Consider the following 21,706-nt stretch of genomic DNA (forward strand, 5'->3'; position numbering starts at 1 on the left):
CATATATGCTATATGTAATAGACACAAAGTATTTAAAAATAATAATTCCTTAGAAGAAATCAAAGTCTTTAGTAGTGTTGCAGAACATTAATTCAATCAAAATTGTGCTAGTTGCAGAAATGCTTTTGCTTGCTGTATGTGCCAGCTCTGGGTTTGGGAAGCACAAAAAGTGGTTGAGAGGAAGTACAGTTTACTGATATTTCAGGTTGGTCCCTGCCTCTGTGAGAATGACATGACATGGAGAGGAATCCTCTTTGCAAGGAATTAATTCTGTACCTGTCAGAAAGAGAAGGGCAGGAGGTCTGGACTCCTGAGCAAGCCAGGCATGCTCAGGAGTGCTTGACTGTTTGGGACGCTTCTCTTGGCTAATTTCCATCCATGTAGCAATGCAGAGTCCAGAGTTCTGGTCCTTAACACAGAGAGAGTAAGAGCCCAGGCACCGAATATGTTACAGACTTTTATGTGTTAACACAGAGAGTATAGGTTTCTTGAAGTGAGGGTAAACTTTGCAGATATTTCCATAGCAAATTTGTGCCTGTAGGGATCTAACATTTCTTGGTCAGAGAAATTTTAAGTCTATTTTTTCTTGTCGCTCTTTAGAAGCCACAGGGCAATCACCAACAGTTCACAGCAACTTGCTTGATTTTTTTTGCGTCTCTCTCCTAGCAGTTAAGTGGGCTTATAGGAATAATAGAGAAATGACAGTGGTGCTACAGAGTCCCCTCCTGTGGCTAGCAGAGATGGACATGGAGGTTACACTTTGTTGTGTATTTTGTATGGGATTTATGCAAATATAACAGCATGATACCAGACACACACTGTATTTTATGTACGAAAGGTTTTACAGGAGAGTGGGCCTGTGGTAGAGTTAATTGTTCTCACTGTCCTTCAGTTAAATGTTCTCTTCTGGTTGCTTATCTGATCTGTAGTCATCACAAAGTACCCATTGCTGCCACTTCTAAACACACTCCTGGTTGTTCTCTCTCCTGTCATCATGTTAGACTCTTGCATCGCCTCCTTTCTGCTCCCCACTGCCTTTTGGGAGAAGTTTATCTCCCATGGCTGAAAGTAATTGGGATATTTGTACTGTATGCAGGATTGATGTATGATATTTTTCCTTGTGTCTGGCAGGTTGTTTATAAGAATAACGATATTCGTCTGGAGCTGTCTCGCTTGGCACGGATTGGTGATACTAAGATGAAGATCTACGGGGAAGTTAAATTCGTATGTGAAAATGTGGCTACGCTGGATCCCATCAGCTTTGAGACACCTGAGGCCTATATTAGTCTGCCTAAATGGAATACCAAAAGGATGGGCTCCATCTCATTTGATTTCCGAACCACTGAACCCAATGGACTGATCCTTTTCACCCATGGAAAGCCTCAGGAGAGGAAAGATGCCAGAAGCCAGAAAAATACAAAGGTAGACTTCTTTGCAGTTGAGCTTCTAGATGGGAACCTCTACTTGCTGCTGGACATGGGCTCTGGGACAATTAAAGTCAAGGCAACCCAGAAGAAAGCCAATGATGGAGAGTGGTATCATGTGGATATTCAACGAGATGGAAGATCAGGTAGAGTGTTGACTTTTTCTTAAGTAGATTAATCTTTCAGATCCAGACCTAGGGCTGTGTATTCTCAGAACCTTCAAAAACTGTTACATACGAGTCACCTTCTTAGAAAAACTTAGTGTTACTCCAGTGATATATATCCAGCAAAGCAAAGAGGTGAATGGATAGGTTTTCATTCCATGTTTAGTGTGAACTTAGGATATCACATCACAGAGGCAGTCTATTAATATTTTATTCACAATCTTCAGATATTCTGGACCTGTCTTTGCAATTACATACATAATTATAGTAATGACTTATTTGTAGGCCACAGTAAAGTTTAAGATACCTCAGAACCATTATTATTTAGTTCCTGGTTTGAGAAATTCTCACTGATATACTTTGGGTTTCTGTTCAAAAAGACACTTATTAGAAACCAAATTAAAACTTACTACTGTGACCTAATATTAACATCTTCTGGATCTCGTGTCTTTAAAGAGCAGAGGTTTGGGATCTTGTCATGAGAAAAATAAAAGTAATGGGCACAACCAGTGACAAAATTATGGCGGCAAATCAACATTTTCATCCTATTCTGTTTCCTTTAGTATCTTGTAGTTTTCAGTTAGGTTCCTTTGCTCTCTCTTGGATGCCAAATTCTATTCTTAACATCTGAGTCAGCATTCAGTGGATGTTTCTTTTTTCCTCACAGCTTCTAATTTTCAAAAATGTGTTTTAGTTTGTTTCTAATAATATACCTATTGTGCAGTTACCAAAAGGTATTTTGTTTGTTTCTAGTGCTGGATATTAAACTAACATACTCACGATGTGCTCTGAAATTATGTATGGAAAAAAAAATGATCAAATGCTGTAACTTTGTCTTGAGAATACGTGAACAATTGTACTTGAATTCTGCCTGAATCACTGGGATCTCAAAGCCTGGCTGTATAACCCTTCAAAGGGAATTTTGCTTACATTTACAAGTGGATTTGAGATTTGTCTGGTAATCTCGAGATGATAGCTTTAGGTCCCTAATTTTATGTTTCCTTCCAGTTGCTGAATGTCATCAGTAGAAAGAACGCAGTGCTAGTATTTGCTTCCCTTGAGTTTTCAAAAGAGCTGACTTCTAGATACCATGCAAAGCCTAGCTGTTTGAACAGGTCCTTGCCTGAAGCTAGTTTTTTCTTTGATGATGTGAGGAGTTTCTTTGTATTTGGCATGATGCTCTACTAGGACTTAATATGTGGGGTTATATATTCCTATCTCCTAAAGACATCGATAGGAACATTTTATAAAGGAAGTCATAAATAAATAAATGGGGCTTTGATTTCTTTAGAATTGCTAAAATTTAATTAACTTCCAAGGATAAACTCAATTAGTTGCATTCAGTACTGCCTTCAGTTTTGCTTGCTTGCTTGGGGACTGTCTGGTCCCTGGAGAGGCAGCTGAAGAAGAACAGAAATGACACTAAGCTCTTTACTAAGAAAGTTTGTAAAAACCTAGGAAGAGGGACATACATTCATTTGGACTAGGAGGCTGTGACAGACAGTACTGCTATTTGGTGGATGAGACTGTAGGACTGACTACTTTGTTGCGTGGCAGGGAAGTTTTTGATGTTCTGGACACTGATTAGAGATAACATATTTTGAATTAAAAGCACTTTGCTCAACAAGAATGAGCACATTTGTACTAGCATTGATTTCTTCACACCATACCTTTAGCAAGCATCAACGACTCTTATGCTGCGGTACATTTGGTAGGTGTCAGAAGGAAGTTCAGGATCCCTTCTTGTTTAGCCTTTGGCTTTTCTCCCACATGCAGACCAGAGAATGGTTACACCTTGGAGATTATTATTTTTTTTTTTTAAATGTGGATTCCTGTCATCTAGAAACTGAACTGAAATAATGAACTTAGCTAAGTTCAAAAGTCAGGCTACAAAACAGCCATTTGAGTTTAATGAGCTAGTGACCTAGAGGTTCTGATTCTCATTAATGAATCAGCTAGGCCTTTATTAAGTGTCATCTCTCTCCTTCTTCCCATTTCTATAACAGTCCAAAACTTCAGGCTCTGCTGAGCTTAGTAAAATAGCCTAAAAATCAAAATATTCACTACTGCAATGTACTAAGAGAGGAACATAAATGCTGGGAAAGCATGGTGGTCATGCTCAAATAACCTCTGGCACCTCTAGTCCCCTTAGGCTTTGTGTATGCTTTGGTCTGTGTTGGCTGCCAGGGCAACAAAAGCTGTTTTTTCTCTCTACCCTGACAGAAGCTGACAGCATGGACATGGACACCTAGTGTCCTGTAACCTTTCAGTCCTTGGGGAAAGCTCCTAAAAAGCGTCCACAAAACCCGTCACAGTTTCTAGCTGAGAAACACTGAGCACATTACACAAGACAGTATTTTTGGCTGGTCATCAGCTACAAAACACACATGTTGTCCCACCCACTCAGACAATAAAAATCTTGCTGGAAGGTCTGGTGTACAGCTGCATCAGTGCACTGCTTTGTATACCAGCTCTGCCCTTAGTAACTGGGGTCTTTTGGTCTGTTTGTTCTTTAGCCCTGCGTGAAATGCCTAAGGGACTGGAAAGGAGATGTTTAGATGCTTCTGATATCTCAAGATGGGATTTAAACTACCTAAAAAGAGTTGCAAACGTGATATTTGTAAAAAAAAAAAAACAACAAATAAAAAGGATATCAGCCCACGTGACTGCTCCTTCCTAGGGTCAGTTCAAAATTTCTCCATCTCAGGAGCTTGGTCTTAAAAGTGCTTTGCATTTGAGCTAGTACCATCTCCTTACAGGTATAGTTTCAGGGTACAAAGCACTGGCAGAAAGTTTAAGCTTCTGTCTAGCCTGTTTCTTTTCATCATCTTACGTTCATTCTCCAGGTTTTACACTTCTTAGCATCCAGTATTTCTTCTCCTTTGGGGGGTTTCTTTACCTTTGTGGCTTTTGCAGGTGGTATTTGTTTTTTTCACAGAAGCAGCTGTCTGGAACTCAGCCCTCCAGTATTTTGGTTTGTTCTAGTCTTTTGAGTAATATGTACTCCACGTGCTGCTTTTGAGGAGTAACAGCGGAGATGCTCAAGGGGGGCTGTGATCCTGTGGCTCTGTGACATGCTGCCTTTACAGCTGTACGTTTATTGTCACATCTTCTCTTTTCTTACTTTATAAAAGGGAAAATGTCTGTGGTGCTGCTGCTTGTTTTTACAAAATGATTCATCAAATAATTGTGGTTCTCTTTGAGCCTTTAATTTGTAACACCTCTGTTGCTTCTGGCACTCTGCTGCCTCTGACAATATGCCTAAATTATTTCTGAACATCACACACATGAAATACCTTGTGTCTGTGTCATACGTGCTCTTCTCTAAGCAGCCACCCATTACAACTGAAGAAAAAGCATATGTACAAGACTTCTCTTTCTCACAGAGGCACAAAATAGAGCTAACTATTAACTAAACTCTCCCACCTTATCGTAGGAGTGTATGATAAAAATTCAATGATGTGGAATTAATCTTAAAGCTTGGATAGTTGTCTCTGAGGACAGACTATCTTGGTGACAAGGCAATTGGATGCGATGATTTATAGCTAGGGAGAGTGAATTGCTAATTTTTAGCTGAGTGGTGGGCAGATGCCCCTATCGCAAAAGCTGCTGAATGCTTTTCTGAAGAGTATGATGCTCTGGGATGAGAGACCTGCATTATGTTCCCTGATTTTCTACATGGTCTGACCTTAAGCAAGTCACTTTGCTTCTCTGCACCTGTTTCATGTGATCTGATTATATTTCTGTATTATGTGCTCTCATTATTTTTTGTGCTAGGACAGTTTCTTGAAATATATAGGAATGGCCTCAGTGCAGTATGCCCACATCTTGCTTGGAGCATATGGAAGCTACTACAGTTTTAGTAATAACTGTTCTTCAGATTTAACCTTCATATTTCTCCACTTCAATTTTCCTGTTAGTAAAATGGAAGTTAGAATGCTCAGCTTCCTTTGTAAAACCACAGAATAATACTTTTTGGAAGACACTTCTGAAGATTTCTAGTCCAAACTCTGCTGAAATCTAGGCTTTCTTCAGGGTTGTGTCCAGCTGGGTTTTGAATACCCTCAGGATGGTGATTTCACAACCCCTCTGAGGTTTCTGTTCCCATGTTTGACCACCCTCATGGTGAAAAATGTTTATTTCTGTGGAGTTTCCCTTGCTGCATCCTGTGTGCAAGTGCACACTGCTGACTCATGTTCAAACTGTTGTTGACCATATCACCAGGTCCATTTCTGCAGAGTTGCTCCTTAGCCACTGCTCTCCAACCTGTACTTACATGTGAGGTTATTCTGCCCCAGGTGTAGGACTTGGTATTTATTGTTGTTGATTTATATCTAACATTTCTATTCCACCTTGTAAAGGTTTCTCTGAATGGTAGCCCTGTGCTTCCTCCAATGCATCAACCATTCTCCCCAATCTGATGTAATCTACAAACTTGATAAGGGTCTATTTAGTTCCGTCATCCAGATCTAGCTTTGGAGGTACTGATGAAGTGTCTTCTGGAAGAGCTATGTAGTGTGAATTAATACACTTTTGCTTATCTTTTTTTCTCTCCAGTCCTGATACCATCAAACTCCTGTATGTTCTCAGTAAGTCTTTGCTTTGCTGTATGAATATCATTGAATAATGCTCAGGGTTTACATGTTATTATCTAGCCATTGCACTGTTATGCTTGTGACCTTATAATGCAAGTTGGGATACAGACACATGATGGTCACTCACTAAGTGGAAGTACTTACGGCCTATGGTTTAAGAGGAGAGGGAGCTGTGTGGGAGACACCGTCTCTGTTAGGAGCGCATTTGGTAGGGAGGAATCTTCACTCTCCTGCTCTGAACCTTAAACCTTATTCAGTTATTGGAAAAAAATGAACTAGACTGAGGCTGTTAAGAGAAAGTGCTGATGTCTCCTTATCCTCCTCATTTAGGTACTATATCAGTGAACAGCAGACGCACCCCATTCACCGCTAGTGGGGAGAGTGAGATCCTAGATCTGGAAGGCGACATGTACCTCGGTGGGCTGCCTGAGAACCGGGCAGGACTCATCCTTCCCACAGAGCTCTGGACAGCAATGCTGAACTATGGCTACGTTGGCTGTATCCGAGACTTGTTCATCGATGGAAGAAGCAAGAACATCCGGCAGCTGGCAGAGGCGCAGAATGCCGCCGGGGTCAAGTCCTCCTGCTCCCGCCTCAGCACCAAGCAGTGCGACAGCTACCCGTGTAAGAATAATGCAGTCTGCAAGGATGGCTGGAACCGCTTCATTTGTGACTGTACTGGCACCGGCTACTGGGGTAGAACATGTGAGCGAGGTAAGCTGAGCTTCCTGACCTCAGTTACACAGAGGTGAAGGTGTGTAGGAGAACTGGAAGAAAAGTCAGGGTTTCTTGAGACCTTCCCCTACACTTGTTGGTCTTCCTGATGCTAAGTTCCAATTCTCACAGTAGGGAAGCTTTCTTCTCCAATCGTTTCCTCCTAGCCTTTTCCACCTTCGTTTCATGAACTTACCTTCTTCATCTGCCACTTCACTTCCTAAGCTGTCTGAAGACCTTGTCTTCAGGTTTCAGAGTTTCTTTGGCTGATTATGGTTTGTCTCCTAAGGCAGAAAATGCTGCTGCATGTGAGAAATCTCAGGCAAATTACAGGAAACAGTACCAAGTGTCAACGTGAGTTATGGAGATTTTTCTTGCATGGGACAGATGTTGTATCTCAGTTCTGTGTAGTCTTCCTCGTTTTTGCATGGTAGGATTTCCCTGATGGCTGTTTATGGGTAAAGCCAGATAATGAGATAGCGTTAACAGCAACGTGTCACCAAGTTCACCTCTGATGAGACGAATCTGTAGGACATGATGGGAGATTCTCTGCATCTTCTTCTTACTCATGCTGACTGGTGATTTAATGACATATGTTTAGAAATATGAGGCATAAGTAATGCTGGTACAGACAAGCAAAATGTATGTGTTCTAGGCCATGTGGAAAGGAATTTGCTAATGTAAGATATCTGAGCTATATAATTCTCAAATACCAGGTGGTTCCATTAATTCTTGTTATACTTATTTGCTGGTGCTACTCTCAGAATGAGGTAGGTGAGTGTTTGTTTTTTTTTTTTTAAAAAAAAGATCACTTAGAAAAGAAAATATTCCCTAAAGGGTATTTTCTTATATTGAAATCAATCTTTCTGTTAATATTTGGCCATTAGCACTGAATTCTGGCTGAACTGCACTCACAGTACACCCAAGAATTAAATGTAAGCCATTAGCAGGGTCTTAGGGATTTCAGCCCCTTCTTTCTATTACCTTACTTGGCACCATGGCCTAATGGTGATAGCATGTGCCTTAGAATTGAAAATCTGGATATTTTTGAGCTTCTGCCATAAATATTTCAGAAGCTCCTTTCCCACTCAGTGTCCTCCCTATGCATTTTTAAATATTGATCATAGTACCATGCCTCTTAGGAGAAAGAATGTGAAAGTTAGGTACAGTGCATAAAATATTAGACAGAATTGAGATTTGTAATTAATTCATTCTCCAGAGGATTTTCTTTGTTACAGGAAGTTTTTGTTAATGACCACAATTCTTCCTATAGACCGGATGAGATTTTATGTTTTACAGCACAAGATCTATGATCATTCATAAAGCTTCTCACAGACAGCAATTTGTAGCATCCTGCCCTAAGCAGCAATAGTAGTTAATTGCCAATGGTCCTTAAAACAGCTGAAGCATCAACACTGCCATCCCTGCTGTGAGGACATGGGTGAAAATGTAAGATTCATGCATTGGCTATGCCAGTGTCAGCTCAGAATTTCTCTTCTGTAGACCACACTGGATTAGAAAATTCTGGAAAACGTCAGAGGTTTTCTCAACCACAGCCTTGGGAATTGTTTTGGCCTATTGTTGTGTGAATAGGTTTTGGAGAGACGGGATAAAAAGAACCAATATCATAAATGCATTGTTCTGCCACAGCATTGCAGTTATGCTTGCCCTTGCTCTTTATTTAGTATTAGGAGTGACCAGTTCTGTGATTCAGGACTTTATGGACGCTGTCTCATGTCCATCTCCTGGACCTGACTCTCAGAAGAGAATCCAAAGCTAACCAGTGGTGTATAAAGAACAGGATTCATCTCATGTACCTTTAGATAGCTGTGGTGTTGGCTTTTACTCCTTTTATTATCAGTGAAAAGAAATCAGTAAGTTTGGGGCATGTAAGCATTTTAATTTAGGAGAAATGAATCTCGAGTGTGGCTCGAGATCCATAAATTGGCCGTGCTCTGGGCATCATCAGTATGAATAAGAAAGATAGATGTATAAAATGCATGTTTACCAGTGTAGGAACTTAAGGTCCTAATAAATATGTGTTAGAATCAGAACATTAACAAAACAATGATATTGTAGTTCAGGACAACGTGAAAGGTAAATGGAGACATCCTAATCCTGGGAAACTCATTTTTTTTCTGTAACTAGAAACCAGAGCCCCCTTACTGGTTTAGGCCAAGTGTCAGGCAAAACGTGGCTTTCATGCTTGAGGTTCTTTGGCAAGGTGGGAAGCAGCTCACAGGGGATAAATATTTGTGGACTGGATATATGAAAAAGGTTGTGCAGAATGAAGTGTATTTGACTCTACAGCATTTATCATGGTGTTACATAGCAGCCTCATACTGCTCTGATACAACTACTTGATATCAGACGTCTGCATTAATGCACAGTGATTTTGCCTCCATGAACAAAGTATTGCAGGCTACCGATGATATTTTTCATTCTCATGGTTTGACACCCAATGATTATTGCAAGTCCTGACTTCAGCTGGCCTATGATCCAAATACTGCTGGAAGGAGAAAGGTTGAAATGAAGACTGGGAAGGAAATCAAAGTGAGAGACGCTGCCATGCCATGGTGGCACTTCTGTATAGTGACTGAAGAGCTGCCACAGGACCAGGGGGGAGCCAGGCTGGTGTGTAAGGGGAGGAATGAAGAAGGAGCAGGATAGATCTTTTAATAAGAGACAGCTCCTTTTCCAGTTTGCCATCTGAGAAGGGCTGTCTCTCTCACTCAGTCCTTAGAATTCTGTCATGTTAAAAGAGAGGAGTATAACTCTTGGAAGGGATTTGCGGCCCAAGATGTAGGGTAAAGGGTTAAGGGGCAGGGGAGCCTAGAATAAAGAATCTTCTATGCCTGCTGGCTACCACGATATTCACTATCACAAAGCATAGCACCTACTTAACATTTAGTTAAGGTACTAAAAATACAAAAGACTTATATACAGCTCCAGGGAGAGGAGCAGATGATTCATTTGTTGTTGATGGTGAAGTTGATCTCCCACTCTCCAGGTATAGCATTTCTGCATTTATAATACTGTATTTCTTATACGTTTTGTGCTTCGCCATATAAAAGACTGTTATGTATCTAAAAGGGACTCGAAAGCAAAATTGATTGTCATAGCTAGAAAAGAGGTTTGGATTCATTTTATTCATGGTGAAACAATACAAATACATGGTATTCATATGTCACCTATATCTAAAGCCTGTGTGAGTTTGTCCTGTCGGTGAAGTAATACCTTTGTACATTCAGCAAGGTACACTGGATGCAACACAGACTTTGGTTGCAGTGATCTGTTCAGACAGTACTTCTGTGCAGATGGAGAAACCTTACTGTGGCTACAGTTTGATAGGGCACAAACCAGAGAACTGCTGCCAAAGCCTCAAATTCATTCTTACAATTCTGGTATCTAATCGGTCTTTTGGTATTGGCAGTTATGTAAGCAGACAAAGGTGTTTTTAGTCTTAAACACGACAGCTTCTAAGGGTAATGTAGTCCCTCCTTCGGGTAATTGAAATTGCATAGAAGAGATGGGGGGAGACATGGCAAAGATCAGTTCATGTCTGATATGACTCCCACCCAAGGAGAGGGGGTATGTCAGGGAGTCAAAAGTGCTGGTAGGACTACTCTAGTTCTTTTGGTAACTGTATGTTTTTCGTGTACTAACTAGGAAATAATATTATTGGGAGACAAATTATGAAGGCTTCTATCGGGTATACTTACATTGAAGTTCTTGCTGTAGAAACTAGAGTGAATGGACATCAGTGTTTGAGCCTCAGAAAGCTGAGACAAAGTACTTCACCTAAATAAGACTCTCTTCAATCTTCATAAATTTCACTTGATCTGTTTGTGAGATTGTGTTTCTCTCCACCTCTGTAGCCAGTGGCAGGTGACACAGAAAGGAGAGGAGATGAAAGTGCAATGGGATTCATGGGCCAGAAGTGCTCAGTTCCAGGCTGTGAGGCTGAGCAAAGGCAGCAGCAAATGCTGGCAAGTAGCTAGATGTGGTACCCATTTCATACCTTCCACCAGAGACTGTGCTGATCAGGTAACACACTCATTAGTTACTAATTTTCTTAAATCCTCAAGCTTCCCAATCATCTTTCCATAATGGTTCTCTACTACTTGATCTAACTCAGTGTGACAATGTTGGAAATCATATGTGAGAAGGGCCTTTTTGAGCCACGGTTAAAACTATTATGTTTTAACTGTTTATGCTGTAAACATAGCAGTTTCTGAAATTTAAGAGGTTCCACAGTAGCTGTTGCAAGAGAGCAGTGGTGTGCCTGTCTACCAGGCTAGGAAATAAGACTCTGCTGCCATTGGAGGTGGCATGAACTTAATTAAAGTAGTATTGTGACCTCCTTATTTAGATGCCTTGGATAAGCACTCTAAGTTTAAAAAAGTAGAAGCCTGGCACTGAGGACCTGTGCTAAATGTCTAAGTTCCCTGTGCAGTCAGTGGAGGGATGTAGTTGTTTCTCAGGAGAAATTCAAAGCAATAAGGCGATCTGCTTGCCTACTTTTGTTGATTTGCCTGTCTCCTTTTATGGATTATGTGTTGATTCTGGTCTGATAATTCAGTATTGCTGCACTCCGGAAAGTAAGTGTCTGTGCTGTGGAGGAACTGACAGTGCTGAACTGCCAAGGCTGCTAGACTGACAAAAGAGAGTGTCTTGTTTGGGGTGGGGGGCATAAAGCAAAGGAAATAGAAAAGAAGCTAACAGACAGGCCCAACGCCTCCTGCAAGTGCCTCTGAGTGCCTTGTAATGTAGTAACGATCTTACCTCCCCCGGCTCCCTGAGCTCTCCTGCTATATCTGATTAGGGTATGTATGGTGGAGAGCAAGATTTATTCACACCAGAAGGGCTTCCAAACTGAAAGGCAGTTTTTGGATGTCTCTGAAAGGAATGACAGACACAGTGAAGTCAATTTGTGATGGCAGTTATGATTGCAAGTACATATTGAGGCTTTGTACTGAGTTTGCTAGGTCTTAGGTTGTGGAATGTCAGGCATTAGGGAAAAAATCCTTGGAGCTTGTACTCTTGGTAGTATTTAGTCATTCTTGCATCCTAGGGTTTTAGAAAGGAGTATCAAAGAAGAGTGTCTACAGTGTAGCCTCTCTGTTCTAAAGTACCTTGGCTCAAAAAGGTGCATGAGGTCTGTTCTGTGGATCCCGAAAGCTCTCTTCGTGCTTTCCTTCTACCAAAACACTGTGAGGGGGACTGCAGAGGGTAAAATCCCAGGAAGGATCCAAAACAAAAGACAACTGAAAATCAGACTGATTTAGGCCAATGAAAATCAAATGTTGATCACTCAGTTTTTAATGCTTTCTCCTACTTAATTGCCTTGATTGGAGTTTGGTTGTTTTTGTTTTTTTTTTTTGTTTGTTTGTTTGTTTTTTTAAGTAAAGAGTTACATACTGATAAGATTAGAAAAGGCAGGTTTGTATGAGACTGCTGGCCATTTAAGACTGAAATAAAAGACACTGAAGTTTAGATTTTAAACCTTTGAAGTTAATTGCTCAGAACTCGACATAGCCAGAGTCCTTTCCAGGTAAGGAAAAAAAAAAAAAAAAAAAAAGTCTTGTTCCAGCCCTTTCATTTTGCTGAGCTGCACCCAGTGTTTCTTGCAGCAAGACAGAGATATCCCACTCCATTTCTCCTCTCAAAGGCTGGAACCAGCATCCCTTCCTGTTTGAGCTTGCTCACAGATGGACTATTAACACCCTGAGGAAACCAGGCTTTTTCTGTTTTGTGGCATACTGTTTGTGAACAGCAATGTACCTGCTGTTGGCAATGCGGATGTTGAGCATAGGGCTATACATTTTATTATCTGCCAAGTACCTTTATAGCAATGTTTGCTAAGAACACTTTAATGACAACACACATCTGCCCACTATGTACGCAATAGACAGAGATGTTGTAAAATTACTGGTAATAAGAAATGCTACAAAATCATTTACTACATGGTTTAAGTGTTGTATGCTTTGCTGTCTCAAGCACAGGTAGCAGCATTGATTTCTTTTTTATTTTAGTGAAGATGCTTGATGATAATTATGTATTAGAAGGTTTGTTTAAAAAACCTCAAATGTGTTGAGGCTTTTTAGACTGTCCAGACCTTCTGATTCTGCAGTGTAATGCTAGATAACTGCTGAGAATAGATTTTCTTACAGGACTGATGGTTCCCAGGGCTTCTGGACACATTAGGAGAAAAGCCTTTGCTGCAGTGTTTTAATGCTTTTAATCTCTGCTGGATCTTGAATATTCAAAGATTTTAGGAAAGTTAAAATATCAGAATAATTTTTAAGATTTCATGAGGTAAAGTGAAAGATGTTAGAAATCAGAAGGTCTGCTCTAGACATCTGCTCATTGACTTACAAGTACCAGATAGGTCCCTATTGTACAATTTCCTAAAATGTCTCCAAACTGCAGAAAAAGGATTCATTCTGAATTTAGGAAGAGTTCACACAATCCCTTCACATCTATTTTAATTTGCTCCTCACTAATTTTACAGTAAAGTCTCCATTAAACATGATCTGAGGTGTGTTAGGTTTTGCTGTGGGTATTTGTGTGCGAACTCATTTTCTCGCTTGCCATCAATCCATTTGTAACACCCGTGGCTGTTCCCTCTCTGGTTGGCCAAGCAGCTACTACTGTGGTATATGCTGTACACAATTCTTCTGCTCCAGGAACACGGGCCTGGGCTTTCTGTGCTTAGTTCCCCTGTGTCTCTCCCTGATGACTGGGTGTCAGAGCAGAAGGCTGCTGTTGGTTGCGTAAGTGCTGGATTATTCTACTGTATTAGAATCTCTTATGTATCCTCCACCTCTGCATCCTTTCCTTGCCTTTCATGGGGTAACTTCTATTCAACATCTGAACAATTCCCAAGATGCTCATGTTGTTCTAGCTCAAGTAAGGACAGTGCAGCCAAGGTGGGGCTTGTAAGGGAAAAGAAACAATATGAAGGAACAATTTCAGAATCTCTCACTTCTGTGGATTTATATTGTGATCCTTTCCACTCGTCATAACTTTACTGTCCTTGGATGTATAATTTCAGTCAAAAGCCACTCTGAACACGTTTCCAGGACAAGTGATACCATTTGTTGCTTTGTAATGCCTGTGTGATATCCTTAGTACAGGAGAGTGTACAGTTAATTCTGTAGTCAATGTGATTGCATCTTTTTTGGGAAAAGATCATTTTATGGTCTTTAGGCTGTTCAACTTCAAAGACTCTCATTGACGTGACAATCTCCAACAGCATCTGTTGAACAGCTGGAAAATCTGAGACCATACAGAAATCAACTGATTGTCTCTCCTATATTTTATAATGACATGGGTATGATTTTTTTATCTGTGTGTTCTTTCCTGTTTCTTCATTCTGTCTCCATCATCATATGCTCTTGATATTTAAGGCCAATCCTGCCTTCCATGCTGCATGTGAATTTGTTAGTACCCCAGGTGCTCTTTATCTCATCTGAATATGGTAATTGATGGCAAACAAGAAGATAATTTCTGCTGGTTTTCTCTAAATTTCTGTGTTTCTGGCTGTTTATTGCTGAGTGTAGCTTTCACAAGGTCCTCTCAGTTCAAGAAATGTGATTATCCAAAACTGTATTAGATTTTGTGCTACTGTCAGCTCCTGTAAAGAGCACTTGAACAACAACAAAAAAAAGATGTTGATGGGTAGATGAGTAAGAACTTTTGATTAGTGCTTTTTAGCATCCTATACTTTCGTTAGTATAGGACTCTTCTACAGGACTAATATTGTAGTGGCATATTTGTTTATTTGCTGGTTTATAAATGGCAGCCCAGAACAATGGCTTCTCTTTAATGCAAGGCACAAAATACACCCTATCTATAAGTCAAGGCACAATGCTGTTCAGATAACTCTCAGATTACAGGACAGCTTGTCATAGCAGGTCAAATTTGCCTGGATCACACTGTATCAGGGGAAGGTAGAATTTACTAAAACTTGGATCATCTGAAGTGGTAAGTCACCGTGAAGAAAGGAAATACTTTTTCACCTTCTCATCCTAGCTTTTCCAGGCAACTCCCAGCAAGATATATAATGGCATGTCACATGTGTGATCCAGAATGGGCTTGTTTACTTTGAGTATGCACCATGCCTGTTGTGATCTGTCAGGTGTCTAGGGATGGCCTGATGATACTGGGTGCAAGAGTCGTTTCAGACTACATACTGTCTTTGAGTCTTTTACTCCTTAGTGGCTGATCTCAGTCCCTGTGGCTTCACACCCTCCTTCCTTTCCATACCCTCCAGTCAGACCAGTTTGTGTTTCTGTTGAGACTGCCAATTGTCCCTGCAATTAATGGGAATATCTTGATGGAAGTGGCCAGGACAAAGTAGATTCATTTGTCATGAAAAATCATTTCCAGTATTTAAAATTACTATATAGACCTTGGAGATGCTATCTGTGAAATTAGCTTTCTCTATCTTTCCACTTTGCCCAGTCAAAACCATCAAGCTGAAAGGCAGGCATTGGCACAATGCATTTTCTGTCTCATTTATTCTTCTCTATTCATCGCAGGGAGAGAGGGAAGACTTGGCATTCATGATGCTCCCTTAATTGACTCTCTCTCCATGTGGAGATAAGCAGTCGCCCCTTGGACACTTTGATTGATTGGATGAGGCTATTATGTGATATGGAAAGGATATGCAAAAGCACAGCCATCACCACAAGCACGGAAAGGTCCTACTTGGTGGTGTGTACTGGCTCACCCAGATCTGCTTGGTTTGCCTTCTGTCCTATGCAGTTAATCCACAGAATAGCTCACAGGATTGTCTAGGTGAATCCGCCATCACTAAGTACCAGACCTGGCTCTCCAGAGGGAAATCATGCTCACTCACTCTGCTGAAGGGTCTGAGAATGCATAAAGGAAAGATAATTTTTATCATCTTCATTTGCCTCTTTACCAACATTCTCATTTTTTTTCTGGGTAATTGAAAACAAGGAGGATAAAATTGGGAGATAAGGTGCAGAAGAGGGAAACTATCCTGATAAATCAAATCTTAATACGAGTTTCAGAGTGACTTCCTGCTTTGTGATGACTATAGGTGGTGAGTAGGTGGATAGGTAAAATGTAAAACTCAGGAGATATCCATCACATTAATGCAAAAGTCATCCCACTGAAGAGGCACAGCAGCAGGGAGGATGTACGAGAAAAGCAGCTTCATAGTAAGTGCTGTTGGTCTCATGATGCTTCCATTTTTTATGGCCTGCACCTGTTGACTTCTGAAGTTCTGCCTGTTAAGGCAAGGTCCTCTTGTGGTCATCCTGGGCCCTTTGGGTAGGTGTTTCCTACCATCCTAATCTTGTGTTGGTGTGAGAAATTTAGCACTTTTCCATTTCTGAACAAGGAAGAACTGTAATCCTTCATGTTGTGATACCGCTAAAGGGAGCAGAAGGACAGGGAAGGTTGGAAGGGATTACTGTTGGAAATTGTATCAAAGCACCAGAGTTTAGGATTCAGGCAGAGTCATGTGGAATAAGAGTTTTAAGTCTGACTACCCCAATACCCACAGGCTCCATTTCAAACTGCTGAGAAAATAAAATACAGTATTTTAAATGGTGAATTTTTATCCACTACCTTTCATTAAATGAGTAAAAATGGAAAATGACAATTCAGCCCTCAGCTGAAAATCATGTTAGATTGACAGCTCTGGGAGTCCTAGGCTTGTGCTCAGAATGAGAAATATATACAGAATAGCTGTCCTTTAGATACCTTATTCATCTCTTGAAGGAGTATTTGCATTAGAGATTAGAAGGTAGGTCAGTCTTCTTGACCTGCCTGGTCTTTGGTAGAGCTGCAAAGTAGAGTGGTGAAAGGAGGAACTCTTCAGTAGCTCTGATTTTGCCTCTGTTGCTCGTGTGACTGCTGAAGGCAGAAGGAGCCATGAGGCAGCTTAATGCACCCAGCCTGGGGAAGAGAACAAGGGTTTTGAGCTGAGCAGAACAAAATGGAGTTTGTGCTGCGTGTATCATCTGCCATGTTAGGACAAGATTTCACCCTGAACCAGTTGTTGGCAAAAGGCATGTTCTTGCTAAATACTGAGAAGAAAACAAGCATACAGAAACCATCTCAAAAATTTTATAGTTATTGCTGCTTTTTTTTTTTTTTTTTTTAAAGTCTCTCTGTCATGTAAGTTTGTGACTGAAGAGAATAATGAGGTAAAAGGAAAGTCTTGACATATTAAGAAATTTTAAAAGTTTGAGTGTCCTTACACTAATGTCAGTGGACAGGATCTGGTTCCTAGACATATAAGCCTAACGATTCAGTGCCTAGTCATGGAAACATCCATGTTTTCACCATTTGGTTACCATCTCCCCAGTGGTGAAGTTCTTTTCTGTTGCAGTCCAGCTTTTTACTGCAAACCCCAAAAGTCACTGCTACCTCATTTCCACTGGTCAGGTCTAATGTCCTGTTTATGCAAATCTACTTTATTCTGCATTTGCATTTGATTGTTCGGTCCTCTTGGAGGACTGACCAATTCTGAATTTGAGCCTTTCCCTCCCTGTCATGTATTACTGGAGGCTGATTTAGCACTGCATCCAAGGTGCTTGCCTCAAAGCTGTTTTTAATAAGTCCAGCTTTTCTTCTTGTTGAACACCAGGTTGGTCAGATGAGGATGTGGATAAAGTAAGACCCAGGTAATAGTTGGCAGTCCACTTTTCACCAGTCCCAGTCTGATGCTGGGAGCCACTCTGTGGTGTGAAGGAGATGCCATTAGCCGTCTTGGTGGAAGGAGTGGAGATTTTCCAGTGTTCTCTAGGATGGAGACTTGCTCCTGTTCCAGTCTGTCACCCTTTTTACTGAGGCAGCATCACAATCCTGCATCTTGTTCAAATGCTTGTGTGCCATTTCCCTAAACCTTCTGCCGCCTCACCTTCCAGTCTGATCAAATTTCACCTTCCTGTCTGATACAGAAGAGCAAGGAACGTCCTGGAAGATTCCTTGTTATATGGGACAAACAAAAGGCTGGTATCTGTTTCTTTTGTCATTTTATAGCCTGCAACCTTTTTTGGGTAAAGCAATTAGGCAAAACAAAAAAGATTAAGGAGAAACACAGATGATTTATCATGCTATTTTTTAAATGGCTCACTTTGTTTTTGCCTTATCTTTTAATTTTTATTTAAAGTCAAAGGCACTTTGGCTGCTTTAAAAAAAATCCAAACATAAAGAAACACCATAAATAGCCATGTCGAAGAGTAATGAATCCAGCAGACACAAGGACTTGTGTCCAAATAAAAAAAGGCAGAAAACAGTAGCCTGGAATTGGTATTGACTGTGCAACGTGCACAGTGCTAATGGACCTGCAGAAGAAACAAGAACATTGCAGCCATAAAGTGAAAACCTGGTCCTCTGCGAATACAGATGAGAGTGGGAAAGAGTGCTTTTATGGGGCTGCTTTTGCTCACATGGTCCCTTGAGCTAACCTGCTTATAAAGTCAGAGTGACAGGATGTAGATTAGCAACCAGCATCCTCGTTTAACCATTTGTCCACAGGTTGATTTACACTGCTGTGATTTCTCTTTTCTTTTGTCTTTTCCTGCTGGCTGGTGACTTACTTGCTGAGCCCATCTATTGTCTTTTACACTGTTTTTTTCCTGAGAGAAGCCATAACAGTTAAAATGCTGGTCATTTACCCTTCTTTGTGTGTGCTGCCTACTGTTCATATCCTAGTCTCTGCCACCAGCCAAGCCTCAGTCAGTAACTCTTCCAGGAGAAGCAGCTTTGAAACAGCTACCGTGTTCCTTCTGCTGAGTTGGCTTTTACCAGACACCCCGTTGCTCAGATTAGGGAAGGATACTGCCCTGCATCCACGTGATCAATGTGCTTCATCAAAGCATTGATCAGCACAATGCTATTAAATCTGTGTGGCACCCGTAGCTTGCTTTTCCCATGTGGATGCCTTGAAAGGGAGTATCCTGTTAGGTGCAGAAGAGATCGTGCATGCCAAGAGCTGTAACTCAGCATCTGTTTGGGTGCTTGCAGGTGGCTGTGCGTTATGTTTTTTCTTGCTTCAGCATTGCTCCGGGGTTACATGCTTGAGCAGCTCCTTGGTGAAGGCTACCTGGGAGGGCTTCAGGGCAGGAAGGAGGACCACCAAGATAGAATTGGGAGGGGAGATATTGGGGTCCTGGCATTAGACTTGTTTGTGTTTGGGACTGAGATGTGTTCAGTACTGAGGTGAGATAGGCATGTTCAGGCAATGAACTGTAACCCGTCTGACACTGTTTATAAGACCGCGTTTGCACATTGGCAGTGGACTTTAGGCTATTCTCTGCCATAGCGATGCAGGGCCCCTCTCTCTGTAGAACACAGAGATGGGGGCTTGGGTGAATTTTTGTACTCTTGCATACAGGTAACAGAGGGGGAAGCCTTCAAACTTACAAGGAACAGGCAAGGTCATAGCTGGGAGAAAACCAGTAAGTTGCTGACCTCCCTACTTGTCTTTGGGCTATCAGAATAAGCTAAATAAATCCACATTAAACTGTTTATAAGGGTGCAAAATGATAATCCTATGCAAACAAGTGCCATTTTTTCATATATGCAGAGTAATTTCAAAAGAGATAGATATCATTTTATGTTTTGGGAAACTGTGATATAAAACAATTAAGGTACATACAGTAAGATTCAAGATTACAAAAGTAATTAGCCACAGAGACAGGCTGAGGAGTTGCATTTACTTTACTGGGATTTAAAAGTCTGAATCCAAGATATCAGATAATTTAGTCATTAGACTCTTAGGTCACTAAGCTACTTTTTCCACCTTGAAAAAGCTATCTGATGTCTCTAAAATAATACTTGCAGATCTCTACAGACATAGTAATACAGTCCTAGGATACTTGATTAGCAGTTACTAGAGATAAATACTTATAGAGTGCGATAGGATAGAGATAAGTCATATCAGAATGTGAATTCCTTCATCTTCTCCACCTCTACTGTTTTTCCACTCAGACGAGCACTGATGGATCACTTTGGCCTTTCAGCCATGCAGTAATGAAAAGCTGATTACGGTACAGCTCCCCACGGGTTAGCCTCTCTCTTATCCAGAATTGCACTCGCTCAACTATCACTCCCTGTGTGCCTGGCCAGAATCCAGGGGACTCCGACTAACTCATACATAGAGGAGGTTAGTAAAGATGTGCTTATAAGACAAAACTGAAGTTGTATGAGCCTTAATTTAAGGAACAAATGAACATTAAAGCAATGTTGTCTGAGAGTGAGAGCTAAAAGACACAGTGATTTTCCCTGGACCAGGGGTAAAAGCACAGCGAATGCTATTACTTGGAAATCTTTGCAAAGCTGCCTCTCGCAGGTGCTGTTCAGGTGTGCTGCAGTACACTGGGCACAGAGCACCCTGTGCTACAGTGTGTGCAGTCCTGTTTGCTCTGCCAGACAGCCCGCTGGCTGCTCCAGTGGCAGGTGAACTCTGTGAGCAAGGGCAGCTGTGTCATGAAAATTCAGCATCGCTGCTGGTCTAATGAAAAGATTTGATTGGGGCTTCTCACAAAACAAGCCTTTACGTACACAGGACATCACTAATTCAATGCTTCACAAAAGTATACAATATAGGTATGCCTTGTGATTGTCTTTCTGGCTTATATCACTACAGACAAGTTCATTTTTCGGTGCCTTTATCTTCCTTAGCTGCAAAAAAAAAAAAAAAAAAAAAAATCTACTTGAGACTTCCCTAAGTCATGAAGGGTTGCCAGGTGAGAAACGAATGAATCATTGAGTTTCAGATTCTAGGATGAGAAAAGTTGAAGACCAACAAAATGTTAATTTTTATTAATCTTTGACCATCTATTTCATAGTTTTTCTTAGCTTAATGGATATCCTGCCCTGAGAACAGGTAGAAAACCGGACCTAGTGATTGATACTTATTTCTCTGTTATCTAATTCATTTTCCTGTCGTTGCTAGTTGACACATAGTATTTTAGTTTTCATCAGTACAGAAATGTGGGCAGCTTGTGTTTTGTGTATTAAAAATTTGAGTTTATGTCCCCAAAAGAACAACATTGCCCGGGCCTGCAGTGTTTATTGAAAATCCTTAAAGGTCAGAGATTTTCTTTTAAAATAGCAGTGACTTGCTATCTTGTGCTACTTTTCTATACCTGCAATGCTAATGCAATCCTTATGTGGTTGTTGGGAAACAGTGCTGGCTTTTTTTGAGGTATACAAGCAACCTTTTGTAGATCAAATGCTGTAGTACTTGAGCCACTCAAGGGGAAAAAACTTTCCGGTTTCTTTGGCATTGAAAAGGTAAAATTATTCATTGCCCTTTATGAAGCACAAAACAAATGATGAGATTTTGTATGGTGTGTCAGCGATTGGCTGAATGTATTTGACTCGATAGTGATATGAGATTTACAGAGCACACAAGAAGGGAGCCTTAAATAGTTTTACCCATTGACCTTTGCCAAGATAATAAGCCTGAATATCAACTCCTCACCAGATGAATTGTGTACTAATGAAGTGACATTGGATACTCAGCTGCAGGCATGCCAGTGAGTACTCCCAGTCACATGAGTCGAAATGTATGTTCAAGAAATATGAATATAAAAAGTGTATTCTCTTAACAAGCTTCCATGGCTGCTACTTAAAAAAAAAAAAAAGAAAATTCAAAAAACACCCCCAAAACCCCCAAACCACTGTAAATATAGTGCTGTCAAGCAGCTTAGACTGAAATCCAACAATATGTAATATCAAAATATATAAATATTGAAATATATAAAATATAATATTGAATATATAAAATATATATAAATATATATAAAATATAATC

At 40.6% G+C, this 21,706-nt stretch overlaps 1 protein-coding gene across 21 annotated transcripts in view; it reads left to right on the top strand.

Annotated features, from left to right (window-relative positions):
- NRXN3 (neurexin 3) overlaps nucleotides 1-21,706 on the top strand; it is a 1,014,891-nt gene that overhangs the window by 307,021 nt on the left and 686,164 nt on the right. For all 21 annotated transcript variants that reach the window (XM_042790607.1, XM_042790621.1, XM_042790610.1 and 18 more), the window contains 2 exons: nucleotides 1,132-1,570; nucleotides 6,514-6,897. In XM_042790607.1, coding sequence (XP_042646541.1) covers nucleotides 1,132-1,570; nucleotides 6,514-6,897 — 823 coding nt within the window. The remainder of the gene's footprint in view (nucleotides 1-1,131; nucleotides 1,571-6,513; nucleotides 6,898-21,706) is intronic.

This window comes from Tyto alba, unplaced genomic scaffold, assembly GCF_018691265.1.
Source record: "Tyto alba isolate M040663 unplaced genomic scaffold, T.alba_DEE_v4.0 Super-Scaffold_18, whole genome shotgun sequence".
Classification (NCBI taxonomy): domain Eukaryota; kingdom Metazoa; phylum Chordata; class Aves; order Strigiformes; family Tytonidae; genus Tyto; species Tyto alba.